At 39.6% G+C, this 16,223-nt stretch overlaps 1 protein-coding gene across 1 annotated transcript; it reads left to right on the top strand.

Annotated features, from left to right (window-relative positions):
• The first annotated feature begins 14,256 nt into the window (after positions 1 to 14,256).
• LOC149218319 (uncharacterized) lies at positions 14,257 to 15,621 on the top strand. Its single transcript, XM_089386532.1, has one exon. The coding sequence runs from the start codon at positions 14,257 to 14,259 to the stop codon at positions 15,619 to 15,621; it is 1,365 nt and encodes a 454-aa protein (XP_089242658.1).
• The last annotated feature ends 602 nt before the right edge of the window (positions 15,622 to 16,223 follow it).

Below are 16,223 nucleotides of genomic sequence, written 5' to 3'. Positions count from 1 at the left end.
GCTCCTTCGATCCAAGGGAATGAAAATCCTAGCGAAGTGCTAGACTATACGGAAACCTTTGTTGGCACCCTAGATCAAACCCTGGGTCAAACTTCATTTAAACGTTTCCACCAATAAATGGTTCGGTCGTTGGGACCTTGAGCCTCTTATGGGATCTATATCATGTGACAATGGTATACTGGCGAGAGATTCTAGAATGGTGGCATGAGAAAGTTTCTCACTATGTTTTGTAGCGAGCAGAATTGAGAGAGAAGGATCAATATTGGATCTGAGAGGAGGTTTTGTACACCGAGCTTGCTTGTGATCAATACAAGATATTTTGGTGTAAGTTTCCAGGGGAATTAGAGAACTGGTTGATTCAACTTTAGTATAAATCAGATGATGTGAAGCAGGCGAAGTTGGGAAGAACTTGGATTGTAGCTGATCTGGCTTATCTTCATCACTTGGATACAAATTTAATGAAAGTTGTCGATTGGGTTGACACGACTCTTGAGAGCTACATCATTGAATTTGCGACTGAGAAGCAATAATAGTTCTCTTGTGTTGAAGCCTTATTCAAGTTTGGGCTACAAGGATGACTCCTAAAATAGAATCCTAATTGGATTAAAGTATTGATGGTTGAAGATAGTCTATTGGTATTTCCACAAGGTCAAACGACACCTTAATTTTTTGATACTGGGGGAATGGATTAGGGGAGAGGATTTTCATGCAGATGTGGGAGAATGAAGAAGCCATTCTAATGAATCAAGAAGATTTACAAAAGGAAAGATATTTTAGAGCGTTGCATAGGGAAAGAATAACTAACAAGTGGCAAGAAAGGAAGTTGCAAGAAGTTAGGGTCAGAAGAAGGTAATTGTAGTGCATGAGAGACGCTTTAAGAAGTTTGGTGATGTAGAATAAGGAAATGGAGACTTCGAAGTTGCGGAAAGGAAATTAGGAAGAATATTCATTTTTCTGAAAAAATAGGAGCGACCACTAGGAATAAAGTGGAGGGTCTAGAAGTAGCTATTCAAATACATGTGGAATTCAAAGGATTTCGAACACTGGAATCAATAGACCAAGTGACTATTTTATTAGATGCGCACACACCAATCGATGATGATTTTCATTTTGTGATGAGGCAAATTTTCTTTGAGGATGATTTAGTACCGAAGTATAGAACCTCACAACATAGTAGCATGACTCCTCCTTTCACTAACATTCCCCTTGTGCCATATCAAAGTCATAATCTTCTCTTTTCTAAGGTACGTAAGTTTATTACAGTCGAACTAGCGCATAATAGATATAAGGGTAAGGGTAGTGTTGGTAGTATTGGTCAAATAAGTTTAGCTAGTTGTTCTAAACCGGGCTCCCATGGATTTATACTTATTTCCTCATGACAAACAACTATGGATGGAGTCTTAACTGCCTCACTTACGAGATACCTAGAATTTCCAGGAAGACGGGGTGAAGATGTCGAACAACATTGGTATTTATGCGAGGTTACCTGCATAGCTTGGTAGACCCATGACGGAACTAAGATTATTGAATTGCAAACCGTGTTTCAGTATAGAGCGCTATGGTGGTTTATCAAATGGATAGATGCTAACTCCAACGCTGGTATGGATCTAGTCAAGAAATAGTTTCTTCAATAATTTAAGTTACCTCAATTAGATCAGCAAGGATTCATGAAATTGTTGGATATTCGCTAGCGATAGGGAGAATTTTCTTGGCAATGTATGCACCATTTTAAATATGATATTAGAAAATTGTATTATCCTATTGATCCATGTCATCAAAGAGATTGGTTTATTAAGACCATGTTACCAATGACTCACATTCCTTTGTCTCAGCAAAAGATTGCTACACTTAAATATGATTTGGAACGAGAAGTGTAGATAAAAGTTATGGCTGGCTATTCACAAGACTATAGAACCAAGGGTTCTTCAATAGATATTGCTATTATGGGTCTTCAAAATAATATTTCTACCATGACAAAAATATTAAAATATCTTTTAGGTTCACATCCTACAATACTTCATATTCGCAATACTCACTGTTAGGTGGAAGGAAATGATGTCACAAAATGATTGCGACCGAGTGGACCAAGGCCGTCTAATGGATCAATGATACCTCCTCCACCACAATATCGTGGAGTTGCATAAGTTTCATTTTCTCTTCATTTTCAGGGTCATATACAATTCAAGACATTTCCAAATCCTAAAGATATGTCTAGAAATGATTATTGTGAGATTTTTCGAAGTTTGGGTCATTCACCTCGGCTATGTCCTATTCTACAGAAGTGTTCCAATGTTCCCAATAATTTGTTACGTGAAATTTATGGATGACCCAACCATCATATGGATCAATGTCAATCCTTGGATGCTTTAGCTGATCATCTTGACCGTTCAACCTTCTGTATCAATGAGACTCCTTGAGGACAAGGAGCGAGACCTCCTAGGGGATGAAAGATAGGCAAGAGAGGCCCAATTAGGGGTTATAATTGTGATCCGGAAGGCCATGTCGTGAGAGAATACCCTATGCCACGAAGACCTTGATGTTCATACTATTGATTAAATACCCATACAGCTAAATATTTTCCCAAATTTATTTCTCGGTGGGAGGAGCACAACAAGGCTAAAGGAGCTAATTTGGTTTGTGGTGAGCCTCAGGATCCTAGTCCTATAGTGCAACCTAATAAAAATATTGTTACAAGAGGAGGAAAGAAAATTGGAGCTAATGTTGGAACTCGTGATCAACTAGCTATCATAAGACCTGCATCTCCAAAGAAGTCTTATGATCCAAAATAGCTCAAGGAATACTATAGGGATGTAGCTAAACCCTTCCATGATTTGATTTCTTCACAAGGATCTCGCAGTGGAAAACAAGAGCAATTAAAGGTCTGTGATGAGACACATTTTGCAGAACCTTTCCAACCAATAATGGAGTAGTTTGAGCTATTTTTCTACAAATTATGAATGATGAAAAACTCACTAGATAGTTGCGGAAAAGGTTAATATCTATTGTTAACAATGATGTGTTTTCTGAAGAACCAATTTCCATGAATTTACCTGAGTGAAATTCCAGATGCGTATGACAGAAAAAGAAGAAAACTCGAATAGAGTTATAGGTAGGTGCTCAGATATCAGGTTTTCGAATTAAAGACTCCATGTTGGATTTGGACTTGGATGTCAATATTCTTACAAGAAAAGCCTAAGAAGCTCTTGGAAAACGCAAGAAGGTTTTTCCCCTATTTAGTTGCGAGTGGCAAATCAAATATTGTATTCTTCCTATTGGCATATTAGAGGATGTTGAAGTCTATATTGTCAATGTCAAAACATATGCACATTTTGCATTTATTTTCATTATTGGGGATAAAGATCCATATCCAAATTTATTGGGCATTGATTGGGCTTTTGAAAACTATGCAGTCATTGATTTGAAGCGGGAAACTATGAATTTTGAAATATATGACATGCGAGTCATACAATCTCTTGACCCTTATCACGGCCCTATATTTACTGAACTGATGTATGATTTTGAGTAGCCTAATCTACTGGATCAATTATATCAACACGGCTCGGAGTTAGAAGGATTATATTAACACCACGACAACTGGATCTATCAATTTGTGCAATATTCAAAATACTAAAGGTGGCTTCGATGCTGAAATGGAAGATTTGCAATGAGGAGCTCATGAAATTGATTCCCGAAATTTTTCCATTGTTCGATGTGTCTGCTGGATTAATAATGAGGTATGTGAGTTTCGCATCTTCAATGGTACTAATTCTGTTGTAAATTTTATTAAAGAAGTTGATTCTTGCATAGAAGAAAGTCAAAAGGTTCCTCTCATGAGTGTTTCTTTGAAGGAAACCCCTGCAAGATGGTGAGCATCCCATCATGATCAACTTCAAAATTGGAGCACAATTAAGGTTGTCCTTCTTTATCAATTTCCTCCTCCAAATGATATTTTATGTAAAATCCCCAGTTATGATGGTCGTACTTGTCTGCAAGACCACATTGCATATTTATGTTTTTTATGGGAGGCTCATGGTCTAGCACTTGATATGTGGCCACATCTATTTATCCATTCCTTCGAAAATATTCCACAAGATTAGTATTTGCAGGAGGAGTTGAAACATCACACAAAAATTTGGGATGTGTTCTTTGCTCAGTTCTGTCGAGACTTTTCTTTTTCTGATGTTGATGAAAGGATGAAGCAAGCCCTTTGAGATATTAGAGGAGTATTATTTTTAGCTGGGGACACGTTTGCAGAATGCAATAAGTATGGATATTTTGCACACCAATATGAATCGGGGTTCCATGAAGTTGTTTCCTACATTAAAGTTAATAAATATCTGGATGATGTCCTGTAGGAGTGAAAAAAAATGTCCTTTATGAGTCTGAAGGGAAATAAGAAATAAAATAGGATACTATGGATGATGCTCCACATTTGTAGCCTTTACGTTGAAGAAGATGAATATCAAGAGATAAGATTAATTGAAGCTTTCTTCTATTGGGGATGATTGGGATGATCAAACCACTGAGGAAATTTTTGATCTGCTCAAAGAATACGAGTATTTGTTTAGTTGTTTCATTTCAGAGCTAAAGGGAATTAAAGGAGATATGTAAGAAATGAAAATAACATTAAAGCCATATGCAAAGCCAGTTAAAGATTGACCCTATAGATTGAATTCGTGAGTCAAGGAGAAAGTGAAGAAGGAATTTGACAAAATGATAGTTGTTGGTCTTATATTCCTAGTTGATGAAGTTGAATGGATAAGTCCTATTGTCATCGAGGATAAGAAGGATTCGAAGGAAATTTGAGTGTGTGTTTAATATTGTAGCCTCAATAACATCTCTTTTCATGACCCATTTCTAACTCCATTTAGTGATGATGTTTTGCATAATGTTCGAGGAAATGAAGCTTTTTCCTTTTACCGATGGTTTCTTCGAGTATCATCAAGTCTACATTGCACCAGAAGATAATAATAATACCATGTTCACTACCGAATGGGGGTATTATTCTTATAATATTATGCCATTTGGGTTGAAGGATCTCCCTGCTATTTTCTCGTGCATTATTTTTTATGCCTTCCGTGAATATATACATAAGTTTCTTGAAGTTTATATGGATGATTGGACCATTTATAGCCTACTCTAGAATCATCCTAGGTTTTTTTGTGTTATTTTTGGTAGACGCAAACATCTTCAAATATCTTTGAACCTAAAGAAATGTATTTCTATTTTGCATTTTTGAACACTATTAGGGCATATCGTCTACAAAGGAGTATGTGTAGACCCTGCAAATGTTCCAGTGATACTGAATATGTCGCCACCCACTTCTGTCTGACAATTATGTGCCACTTTTGGACATACTAGTTATTATTATAGATTTATAAGAAATTATTCTTTACTCACAATGCCACTTGCGAAGCTTCTTAAGAAATATAAACACTTTGTGTGGTCTACTGAATTTGATTTTGCATTCGATACTTTGAAGGAGAAACTTGCAAGTGCATCCATCCAGTTCTACCGTGACTGGAACAAGCCATTTCATGTCCATGTTGATTCATATGGAATTGCATTAGGATCTATATTAATGCAACCAGGTGAATGAAACTTGGATCATCATATTTATTTTGCAAGACGAAAACTTTCTAACGCAGAGAAAAATTATACTGTCATAGAACGAGAGGATATAGCTATGTTATATTCTCTCCAAAAATAAGCCTATACTAGAAGGAAGGATTTGTTTGTGGTTATTGTTATTTTAGGGCTTTACTTTTGGGATGATTGCTAAGCCAAAAATATTGAATGTGGGACCAGACCACTTATCTAGGTTGGACTCAGAAGAATGGGGTGGATCAATTGATGATCAATTGTTGGATTCTCGTTTGTTTCATATTGAAACTATCCCTGATTGTTTTGAATATATTGACACTTTTCTTACTATTGGACAATGTCCTCCCGATTATACTACTGTGTAAAAGAGGCATTTGGTAGTTAGAACAATAGACTACCAGCTTATTACAGGACATCTATATAAAATGGGACTAGACCAAGTTTTACGTCGTTATATGCTTGATCATGAATGTGAATCCACATTATGCTTATGTAATGCGGGAATTGTAGGAGGTCATGTTGGAGGAAAAGATAATGCTCAGAAATTTATGCAAGTCAGCATATGGTGGCACACTCTTGTTAAGGATGTGAAAGTATATGCAAAGTACTGCGATGTCTGTCAATGGATTGACCGACTGTTATGTCACCATGAAATTCCCTTGCATTTGGTATGAGCCCTTGCAGCTTTTGAGAAATGGGTTCTTGATTTTATTGGGGCCTATCCACCTTCTTTCTCATCATTCGCATGCTTGGTATATCATTACCGCAACATATTATTTGACTTGTTGGGTAGAAGATGCTCCTATTAAATGTTGCACTACTCATATGGTTGCTCGGTTTATTTTTAAGAACATTATTACTAGGTTTTGTTATCTACGAAGTCTTACAAGTGATCAAGGCTCCCATTTCATCAATGAAATAATCTAACCTTTGCTACAGAATTTCATGATACGACACCATAAGAGCACTCCTTATCATGCACAAGCCAATGGAACTCGCAAATATTTTAATAAAATTTTAGAAAATGGACTTACTAATGTTTTCTTTGTAAATAGAGATGATTGGAATGAACACATTCCTCCAACTTTATGGGCCTAACGAACTATCGTCAATCGGTTGCACAAGTACACTCCTTTTGAATTGGTTTGTGGGAAAGAAGTTGTTATTCCCGCTGATTTCATTAATCCTAATATTTTCATTTCTCATTCAACTCGAATGTATGAAGATGAGTCCATTCCTAAATGAGTGGACAAATTATTACAACTAGATGAGTATGGATTTATTCCTTATTTCCATTAAGTTGTTGAGAAGAAGTGTCAGAAATATTTGCACAATCGACATATCAAGAAGAAATCCATTTCTGTGGAAGAGCAGGTATTACATTATGATAACAAGTATTACAAGCATCCTATTAAGCTCCAAATGCATTGTCTTGGTCCTTTTTATGGTATGGAAATCAAATATTTTGGTGTTGTTTGACTTTCTCAACTAGATAGTACACTTTTCTCAGGATGGGTGAATCTCACTCACGTGAAGCCCTATTTTTCTTCTTCAACCTTGAAATACCTCTCTTCGCGAGGGTAGTAGGTAGGATCTAGGGTAGTTGTGTCAATAAATATTTTCTCAGTTTGGTAGCTTGTGTCTTTAGTCTTTTTCTTGTAGGTAGGTTGTCTTTCTAGTTGCAACTGACTAAAACTCATTGTGGCCGGGGATATATTATCGTATCTTATCCTATCATTGTCATTAATGATCATATTTTATCTCATTAATTCTTTTCATTTCTAATATAGTTTCCAAATCCATTTTGCAAATCTCCATAAGATTTCCATTTTCCGTTATTTTCTATCACATCATGACATTCCTCAGTACATTCCACGATTTCCTATCATTACTTTTAAGTTTGAGTCTCATTTATCATGCATAACAACTACGATAACACCATGTTGACTGTTCTATACAGGCCTGCCATTTGTTTCCAATTTCATCTCTTTCTGTCTCGAGTTATTAGCATCCATTATGGCTCCATCATAACCTATCATTGAACCATCATTGCCTTGTCACCCTGTGTTCTTTTTGTCTATACTCGTCCTTTTTCAACCATCGTTCATCAAGTTCAAACCATTGTCAGTCTCTACTCTATTGAATCTCGTATTCACTACCAAGATGACCTCTTGGGGAAATATGAGAAAGCCACTCTTGTTGATAATGACCTCTCTGATCCGTCATTGTTCCATGTGCTCTGAACCAATGTCTTTATGGAGCCCAATACCCATCCCAATTCCCATTCTACCCTGAAAGTAAAATTCAACTTCCACCCTTTGAAATCATCCACTCTCTTTGTTCTGTGTGAATTACCTGCTTTTGGCACCACTAGTGAAGTTATGTGTTGCACCAAGTTCTTAATCAGTTAGCTCCATGCGGGTTCTCTATGGTTGCACCGAGAATACCCCATCCAAGCAAAATATATTTACAAACTCACAAGGTTGTTGGTTTATGGTGCCAATGTTAGCTCATATTTTCATAAAACTATTAAACGTGAGAAGAATATCGATGTGACTAATTTGTATAAAAAGTACGGAGCCACCAGAAAAAGGTGCGGAGTCGTTCTTGATATCATTAATAATATCGCAGTTCACATTGTTTCCACCATTATTGCTACTAAATTCATGCGCCACTTTACGAGAGGATAATATTCGTTGGATGTTATATCAATTGTAGAGGCTTCCGTCTTAGGGGACCAGCTCAATTGGTCTAGCTATCTCCTTAATGAATTATTTGAAGTTGGACATGATGTTTATATCCAACCCACATATTTTATTTATGTATATTTGCTTCTTCCAATGTAAAAACGGTGCGCTGCAGAAGGCCGATACCTCTCCATGGTTGCAAAAGTTGAACCTCTTACCTATGGTTATGCAACTTGGCATAATATTGAAGACACTACCAACAAAGATTTTAATGTCCTTGCATTTGGAGACTGGTTCAACAAAATGAATGTTGTGACCTGAACCATTTCATGAGTGTCACTCCCTCTGCTCAACGAATATGCTCATCAAGTCTAGTTTGGTATAGCTAATAGTTCTTGTTATCTCTAGTTGTTGCATCTTTTTCCTAAAACTTTTGCTATGAGGAAGTTTTCATTCTACATTAGTGAGAGTGATTTCAAAATTGAAATCATCACTTGGCCAAGATTCAAGACGTGGCAAAAAAATGGAATGGATCGGTACAATTTTGATGCCATGAGACCTATCGATGATGCCCCTTCATCCTCGTGCAAGAATCCTAGAGATACGCTAGATGATATCCATCCCCTGCTGAAGAAAGCTAAGGAGTGTGTAAGCTCGACATATTCTAATTAGACTAAGGTAGGTTCTTTGGTTGAGCAAGCTACCCACGTACATCAAGTCACCCTTGTGTCCATTGCACATCCTACCATCAGAACCACCATTCCACTCGCTACCACCCTTGTTTCCATTTCATCCCACCAATCTCGTCATGACACCCATGCTTCCACCATCATTGACCTTGATGCCAAGCCACCATCAAGTGATCATGTTCTTCCCATTGGTGAAGAAAAACCCCCATCCCAACATACAACTTTCGAAGAGTCACCTCATTCATCAAAAGAAACTGTATCTGACCATCTAGATTCACCAACTACCACTGATAAGCTCGAGGATATGGAAATTGATTCCAACTTTATTATTTATGTTAGTTTTCCTACTACTGACATTCCCCCACTATCCACTGCTCTTCCTTCCCTCACTACCTCATATCATCCCTTTTCATCCCCTACTTCACTCATCTCTACTGAGAAAGTCACCAATTTCATGAATGATCGAGAGCAGTGTCGTTAGGTAATCTCCCTTGCCATTGAGCAACATGACCTCATTACTTTTATTAAAGCCCTTATTCTTCATGAAATTCTACAAAATTAGAAGTGGACTCTATAGCGCAAATCTTCACCACATGCTCAGTTAAAGCATTGAGTTTTTAGTATTGAGCAACATGACCTCATTACTTTTATTCAAGTGCCTATTCTTCACGAAATTCTACAAAATCAGAAGTGTACTCTATAGCGCGAATCTTCACCACACGCTCAGTGAAAGCATTGAGTTGTTAGCAGCCAACCACTTCGATCGCGAATCCGAACAACTGATTCAGTTTTAGTGGAAACCCTCAATACATGGTCTCCACTGCAATTGTTCCAGTTCATTCATGCTTCTATATCTTAGTTGGAGAACTGTCTCCCTCAGTCCGAGACTTGGTGCATAGATTTCCAAGTTGCAAGTGTTGAACAACAACATGAGCTCAATTCCATAGTCGCAGTACAAACATAGTTGTGCCTTGGGAAAGATGGGTTATAATCTTAGGTGACTGATGTTCCTTCCAAGATACAATCATTATGGCCTACACTTGCATAGTTTGGCGAAGAGAAGCCAACATATATTGCCTCGTGCTCCCCTACTGAATGTTGTACATTTTTCGAAGCGTTGTGTAAGAAAATTATCACCTAGACTCTAGCATTCCACCACACTATCACAGCATGCAACAATCTACATTAGATCCATCTGATCTCTTCATGAACAAGATAACATGGAAGATTAAGCTAGCCACCTCTGTCTATGACACATTATGGCAACTTATACAGGATTCAAACCAAACAGTCACTCAAATTTTTTATTGGAGTGACTTTCTTGCTAAGAATAATTCTCCCATTTATCCCTTATGTGAGAACGTCAAAAACCTCCTCTAGGAAGTGATGGTGACTTCAGACCTAGAGGTGAAGAAGAAACTCGTGGCTGAGGTCGATGAATTCAATGCTCAGATTAATGAGCTAGAAGATGCATCTACGGTGACTAAATGCATTCTTCATAAGCTACACCCAGAAGCACAGAGACACTTTATCACCTAGAGCATGGTATCCATTCTAGCTAATCAAGATATCCACGATCTTGTTCAGTCACAACTGAGTGATCTTATTGTGTAAACAGTGGATGAATTTTCAAGCAAGTTCTATACAATTTTGAACTTGTTGAACTCATTTGTTTCCACACACACCACAAGGAATTAGCTCTTCAAAGTGTTCTGAGTTGGGTCCTGCTTTTGAAGGCACTCCAACCGATCCGAGCAGAATCCAACCATCACAGAGTTGAGATGAAGCAACAACAGCACATTCACTTGAGGGTGATTCAATGGGTTATGGTTTTCATGTTAGGTCCTTCTTTTTTGAAGGAATAGAAGTTGTAGATGACATTTTGAATAAAATTGTTGGAAGTAGAGCACTCAAAAATCAAAGTGGCATAGGAATATTTGTTTTGGGACTTGTGTAGCGGAAATTGAGGGCACGCAACGAAGAAGAAGTTGGAATTGATTTTGATAAAGTCAAAAGGAAACCAAGGTAATGGATCCACATTTGGAAAACCATGGATCAAGTGAACGAGGGATCAAAGACCAGATCGAGGGAGTGTGGCTATAAAAGAAGATGCAAAGCAATGAGAAACAATTTTAGAGGGATTTGCAAAAATTTATACTATATTGCAAGGTTTAGAGAGCACTGCAAAGTTTAGAGAGTGTTGTAATGTTTGGGATCTAAATTTGTGTGAGACAAAGACTGCTCATAAGAAGATCTGAATATGTAATGATGTGTTTTGATGCTTGTTTTGAGGTGTAATATTTTCCCGCAAGTTTGTAATGTGCCACGAGGTGTATTGGAGAAATGATTTTATAATGTGCCACAAGTTCTATTGGAGAAATGTTGTTATAATCAAGCTCACATGTTTTAATAATAAAGGGAGAATGGGAGTTATGTCATATGTTTATTTATTTTGTACCCCCTTTTAAAATTTTCTATATGATCTTATTTTATGTTAAATGTGTGAGTTAAAATGCCACTAATGAATGTATGAATGGTAGACTACATAATATCTATTTCTATATTCCCTTCTATCTTTCTATGGTTATGGCTAACCTAAGGTGATGCACTCTTTTGATCCATGGGAGTGAAAATGTCGGCTAAGTGCTAGGCTATGTGAAAGCCTTTGTTGGCACCCTAAGTCAAACCTTGGGTCAAACTTCATTTAAATTTTACACCAACACCAAGCCACTCTCAACTGCAATATATATTTAAGTGCCTGCAGGAAATCTCCCTAAGTGTTGTGTTTAGGGGATGACTCAGTTACTGAGGGTTGGTTTGCAACCTAGTGGGGACTTCGAAAACATACAAGGAGGATGGGGGTGTTCTAATATACTCATTATACCAAGAGCCTCGTCCTATATATCCAAAGGTATCTGGAAGACGGTTCCAATATACTCTTATGTACGTGAAAAACCAACCATCCTCGTGATGTATAATGTATGTAATGCTAACAAATAACTACAACTCTTACATTTAGAGAAGTGAGAATATGTCTTCTAGCCTAGACCAGTAAATGTGTATTTAATGTTTCAAATTATCCTTAGGTTCATTAATAAATTTTAATGTTGATCTTGATTAAGGTTTCAATTTCAAGGATCAAAATGAATTCACTTGAACTCCTAAAATGAAACTAGAATGAGAAAATGAAATATTTTCATTCAATGAAGATTTAACTAAGGGAAGGGGTTTCAAACAATCATGTAGAAAAACAAGAAATTGCAAACAAGATCTCCAAATTTACTATTCCAATTCAAAAATTCAAATCCCTAATGCATGAGAAAATGAAAAATTTATTTTCTTTTCTTTCAATTTCCAAATGTAAAGAAAGGTCGTGGAGGCGGCGTAGTGGTAAAGTCGGCCTCGTCATGACGGACCGGTCTTGTGTTCGATCCTGAGCAAGGTCGTAGCTCGTCGTGAGAGTAGTTAGTCTAAATCGGGCCAAACCCACTACCTTTCGGAAATGTTGACTCAGATAACAAATTTTAATGGATTATAGTTGGCCGTAGATCCTCATCCTGGGGAAAGTTGCACTGCTAGGGTTCTGCTAGCGCACTGTGTGTTCCTTCGACGGCGCCGACAGTAAACCAGTCAAGCTCATCTCTGCAGAGGAAAGGATGCTGTAGCGGCTCAGATCTGTAGGGTGCCAGGGGCTCTCAATGACCCAGCCGCAGGCGGGGGCGTCAAAGCCCTCCCCGTCGCAGCCAGATCAGACGCAAAGCGTCGTCTTTAGGTCAGTGGATGGAGAGGTCCTGAATGGAGGGAAAATACCCCAAAACAACAACGAAGAAAGTGGAAATCGTAAGGAAGATGACAGCAATCCCCAGCAGGGTCCTGAAAAGACAGAAGAAGGTCTGAAGGTCACCTCTTCAACATGCAGACCAGTTGCCAAGGAAAGGCCGCGCATCGAGCTGCCAAGAGACTTGATAGACAGAAGAATCGAGTTAATGCGAGACCATGCCCTCATCGGGAAGTTCATAGGGTTCTGGCCTACCGAGAAAGCTCTGAATGGATGGATAGCGGCGAAATGGAAACCGAAGGGGGATGTCACGCTACAGCTAGGGCCGAAGGGTTTCTTCACAGCAATATTCTACTGCTTGGAGGACAAGCATCGAATATTAGTGGGAGGGCCATAGTTTTTTAACTCGGTCGGATTGTATCTGAGGGATTGGATACCCAGATTTACTCCAGACAAGGAAGATCTAACCTGGGCACCAGTCTGGATTCGATTATACTCTCTCCCGGACGAATATTGGGAGGAGGAAGCTCTCAAAAGAATAGGAAATGGGGTGGGTGAATATATCAGAGCAGCAGAAGAAACCAAGTCTCGTAAGTTTATCTCCTATGCCCGAATCTGTGTTTTTATCCGTCTCAATGAAGCCCTTCCTGAATCTGTCACTCTTGCTCACCGGGATGAGGAATGGATCCAGCCTCTTGACTACGAGCATGTTCCTTTTCGCTGCCGTAAATGCCATACCCTTGGTCATCTTTTTAGGGATTGTCCTCAAAACACCCAAAACAGCTCTCCCAACTCCTCTGCCTCCCCTGCCCAGGATGGCTTCATCAAAGTCACAAGCAAGAAGCGTTCTCACAAAAAACCCCAAAATGGGCTCAAACCCCAGGCCCCTAAGTCTCATGGCCCAGTAACCAAGAACAGCTTTGACGTTCTGGGTCAGGTCTCTGAAAATCAGCCTCACAGCGCTGAAGCCACTCATGATCACTCGTCCTCCTCGTCGCCTTCCCCTCCATTGCATCCCCCCCCCCAAATCCTCCTCTCCTGTCATTCCCCCTTCTATTCTCAAACGGGATCAGAAAGATGCTACGGAAATTATCAAAGAAATGGAGGTTGACGGAACATCGGAATGCCCCCAGAACCATGAGCTCAGCACTGAAGAAGGCGATCAAGTGCAAGTCATGGATGAAGAGCCCGAGAGTATCGACATGCAAGGCTTAGACCTCCTAGAGTTGGAAATAGCTTGTAAAAAAAAAGTGTATGATGCAATACCAGAACTTCAACTCAACAAGCTCAAAATGGTCATTTCTCGAGCTTATTATCAAAGCCAGCTTGGCATACAATCAGGTAGTCATTGGGATGGAGGTCCACGCACAAAAGACTCAAAGAAAAGAGGCAGAAAGACTGACCTGCAAAGGACTATAGAGATTGGGAAAATCCTGGTGGATTCAGGCAGATATGCGCAGCTGACAAAGTACTACAAACCCTCCATCAATAGTTAATGATGAAGCTGGTATCATGGAATATAAGAGGGCTTAATAGTCCCGGAAAACTCAGGATGTTAAAATATATGCTAAAAAAGGAAAAGCCACACCTGTGCTTTCTACAAGAAACCAAGTGCAACACTACAACGCTAGGCAGCATTCTCTCGAAAGCCTGGCCTGGCTGCAGATCGGTAGCAGTAGATGCCTCTGGGGCCTCAGGAGGCCTAGCTATTGCATGGAACACCCAGGCGGTTTCCCTCTCGGATTTTCATGCAGCGCACCACTTAATTCAGGCAACCTTTCATATCTTGGGCACCAATATCTTTGGGAATTTGTCAAATGTTTACTTCCCACAAGATGCTGGAAGAAAGATAGCGCTTCTAGACACAATTGAAACTCTTAGCAACAGCAGAAAATACCCACTCTGGCTGGTAGCTGGGGACTTCAATATGATAACCAAAACTGAAGAGAAGTTGGGAGGCAGACGCAGATTGGAGCAAGAAGACAGTCACTTCAAGGACTTCATCCAAGCGACTTCACTCATAGACATGTCGTTTTGCAATGGAACGTTTACTTGGAGCAATCGCAGGGCGGGCAAATACCAGATAGCCTCAAAATTGGATCGCTTTCTACTTTCTGACAATGCGGTCCACTTAGGAGGGGACTTCTCAGCAACCATTCTCGCTCACTCTGGTTCGGACCATTGGCCTATAGCGCTACAATGGCAACGACCAGGTAATCTAACCAAACGACCCTTCCGATTCGAAGGTTTTTGGCTAACGCATCCTGCTTTCAAGGATTTTGTGAAAACCTCATGGGCCTCATATACTCCCCCAGAGGGATCAAAGATGTATCAATTCCAGCAGAAGTTAAGATTTCTCAAAGAGCAATTGAAAAGGTGGAATAGGGAAACCTTTGGAAACATTTTCAAAGAGCAGCAAAAGCTCACTCAAGACCTGGAAACTCTTCACCAAAGGATTATTAATGAAGGTCATTCGGAGGCCACCTTGGAGCAGGAACGCCTCATCCATAGCCAGTTGGAGAATAGAAGGAAGCAGGAAGAAATTTATTGGAAACAAAAGTCAAGGGTTAGGTGGCTGAAGGAGGGGGATCGCAACACAAAGTTCTTTCATAGAACCACTGTGCAGAGAAGAATGCACAATAGCATTCCCTTCATCCAAAAGCAGTCGGGAGCAAAAGTAGAGACCCATGAGGAGATTGAAGAGGAACTTCTCACCCACTTCAAGCAGATCCATCAAGACCAAAGAGAAGACCGGCGACAGGCCATTCGCAAAATCACGGGCAATATCCCAAAAATCATAACGAGGAACAAAATGATCTCCTTATGCGCCCTATTCTTTAGCAGGAAGTGGACGAAGCAATGAAGCAGCTCAAAGAAGGCAAGGCTCCGGGGCCCGATGGATTTTCTACCACCTTCTTTCATTCCTTCTGGGATATGATAAAGGAAGAGGTATGGTAGATTGTTGAAGAATCCAGGGCGACGCGCTGGCTCTTACCATCTCTTAATGCCACCTTTATAACTCTCATCCCCAAAGAAGAGGACGCCATCACCCCTGATATGTTCAGGCCCATTGCGCTATGCAATGTCATTTACAAAGTAATATCAAAAGTCATAGCAAATAGACTCAAACCCCTGCTACCTGAGCTCATCTCGCCGGAACAGTCAGGGTACGTGGAAGGGCGGCACATAATGGATGGCATCCTGCTCTCTCACGAAATCATTCATTCCCTCAAGCACTCTAAGCAATCAGGTATGCTTCTCAAACTTGACCTCTCCAAGGCTTTTGACAAACTAAGCTGGAATTACATTCAAAGCATGCTCACAGCTTTCGGTTTTTGCTCTCCTTGGATCCGCTGGATTATGAACCTGATTACCTCAACGCATTTCTCCATTCTCGTCAATGGCATCCCCTCCCGCCCCTTTAATCCTTCAAGAGGTATCCGTCAAGGGGATCCCCTTCCCCCT

The sequence above is a fragment of the Pinus tabuliformis genome, chromosome Q (genome assembly GCF_031772625.1).
Source record: "Pinus tabuliformis cultivar Carrire ecotype Pingquan chromosome Q, CPIR1, whole genome shotgun sequence".
Taxonomy (NCBI): Eukaryota; Viridiplantae; Streptophyta; class Pinopsida; order Pinales; family Pinaceae; genus Pinus; species Pinus tabuliformis.
The sequence above is the reverse complement of the archived record's forward strand: the minus strand, read 5'-3'. Positions and strand labels throughout refer to the sequence as shown.

What these genes read in the sequence shown, in the direction of transcription:
- LOC149218319 (XM_089386532.1), top strand. Translation starts at nt 14,257, where the DNA reads ATGAAGCTGGTATCATGGAATATAAGAGGGCTTAATAGTCCCGGAAAA.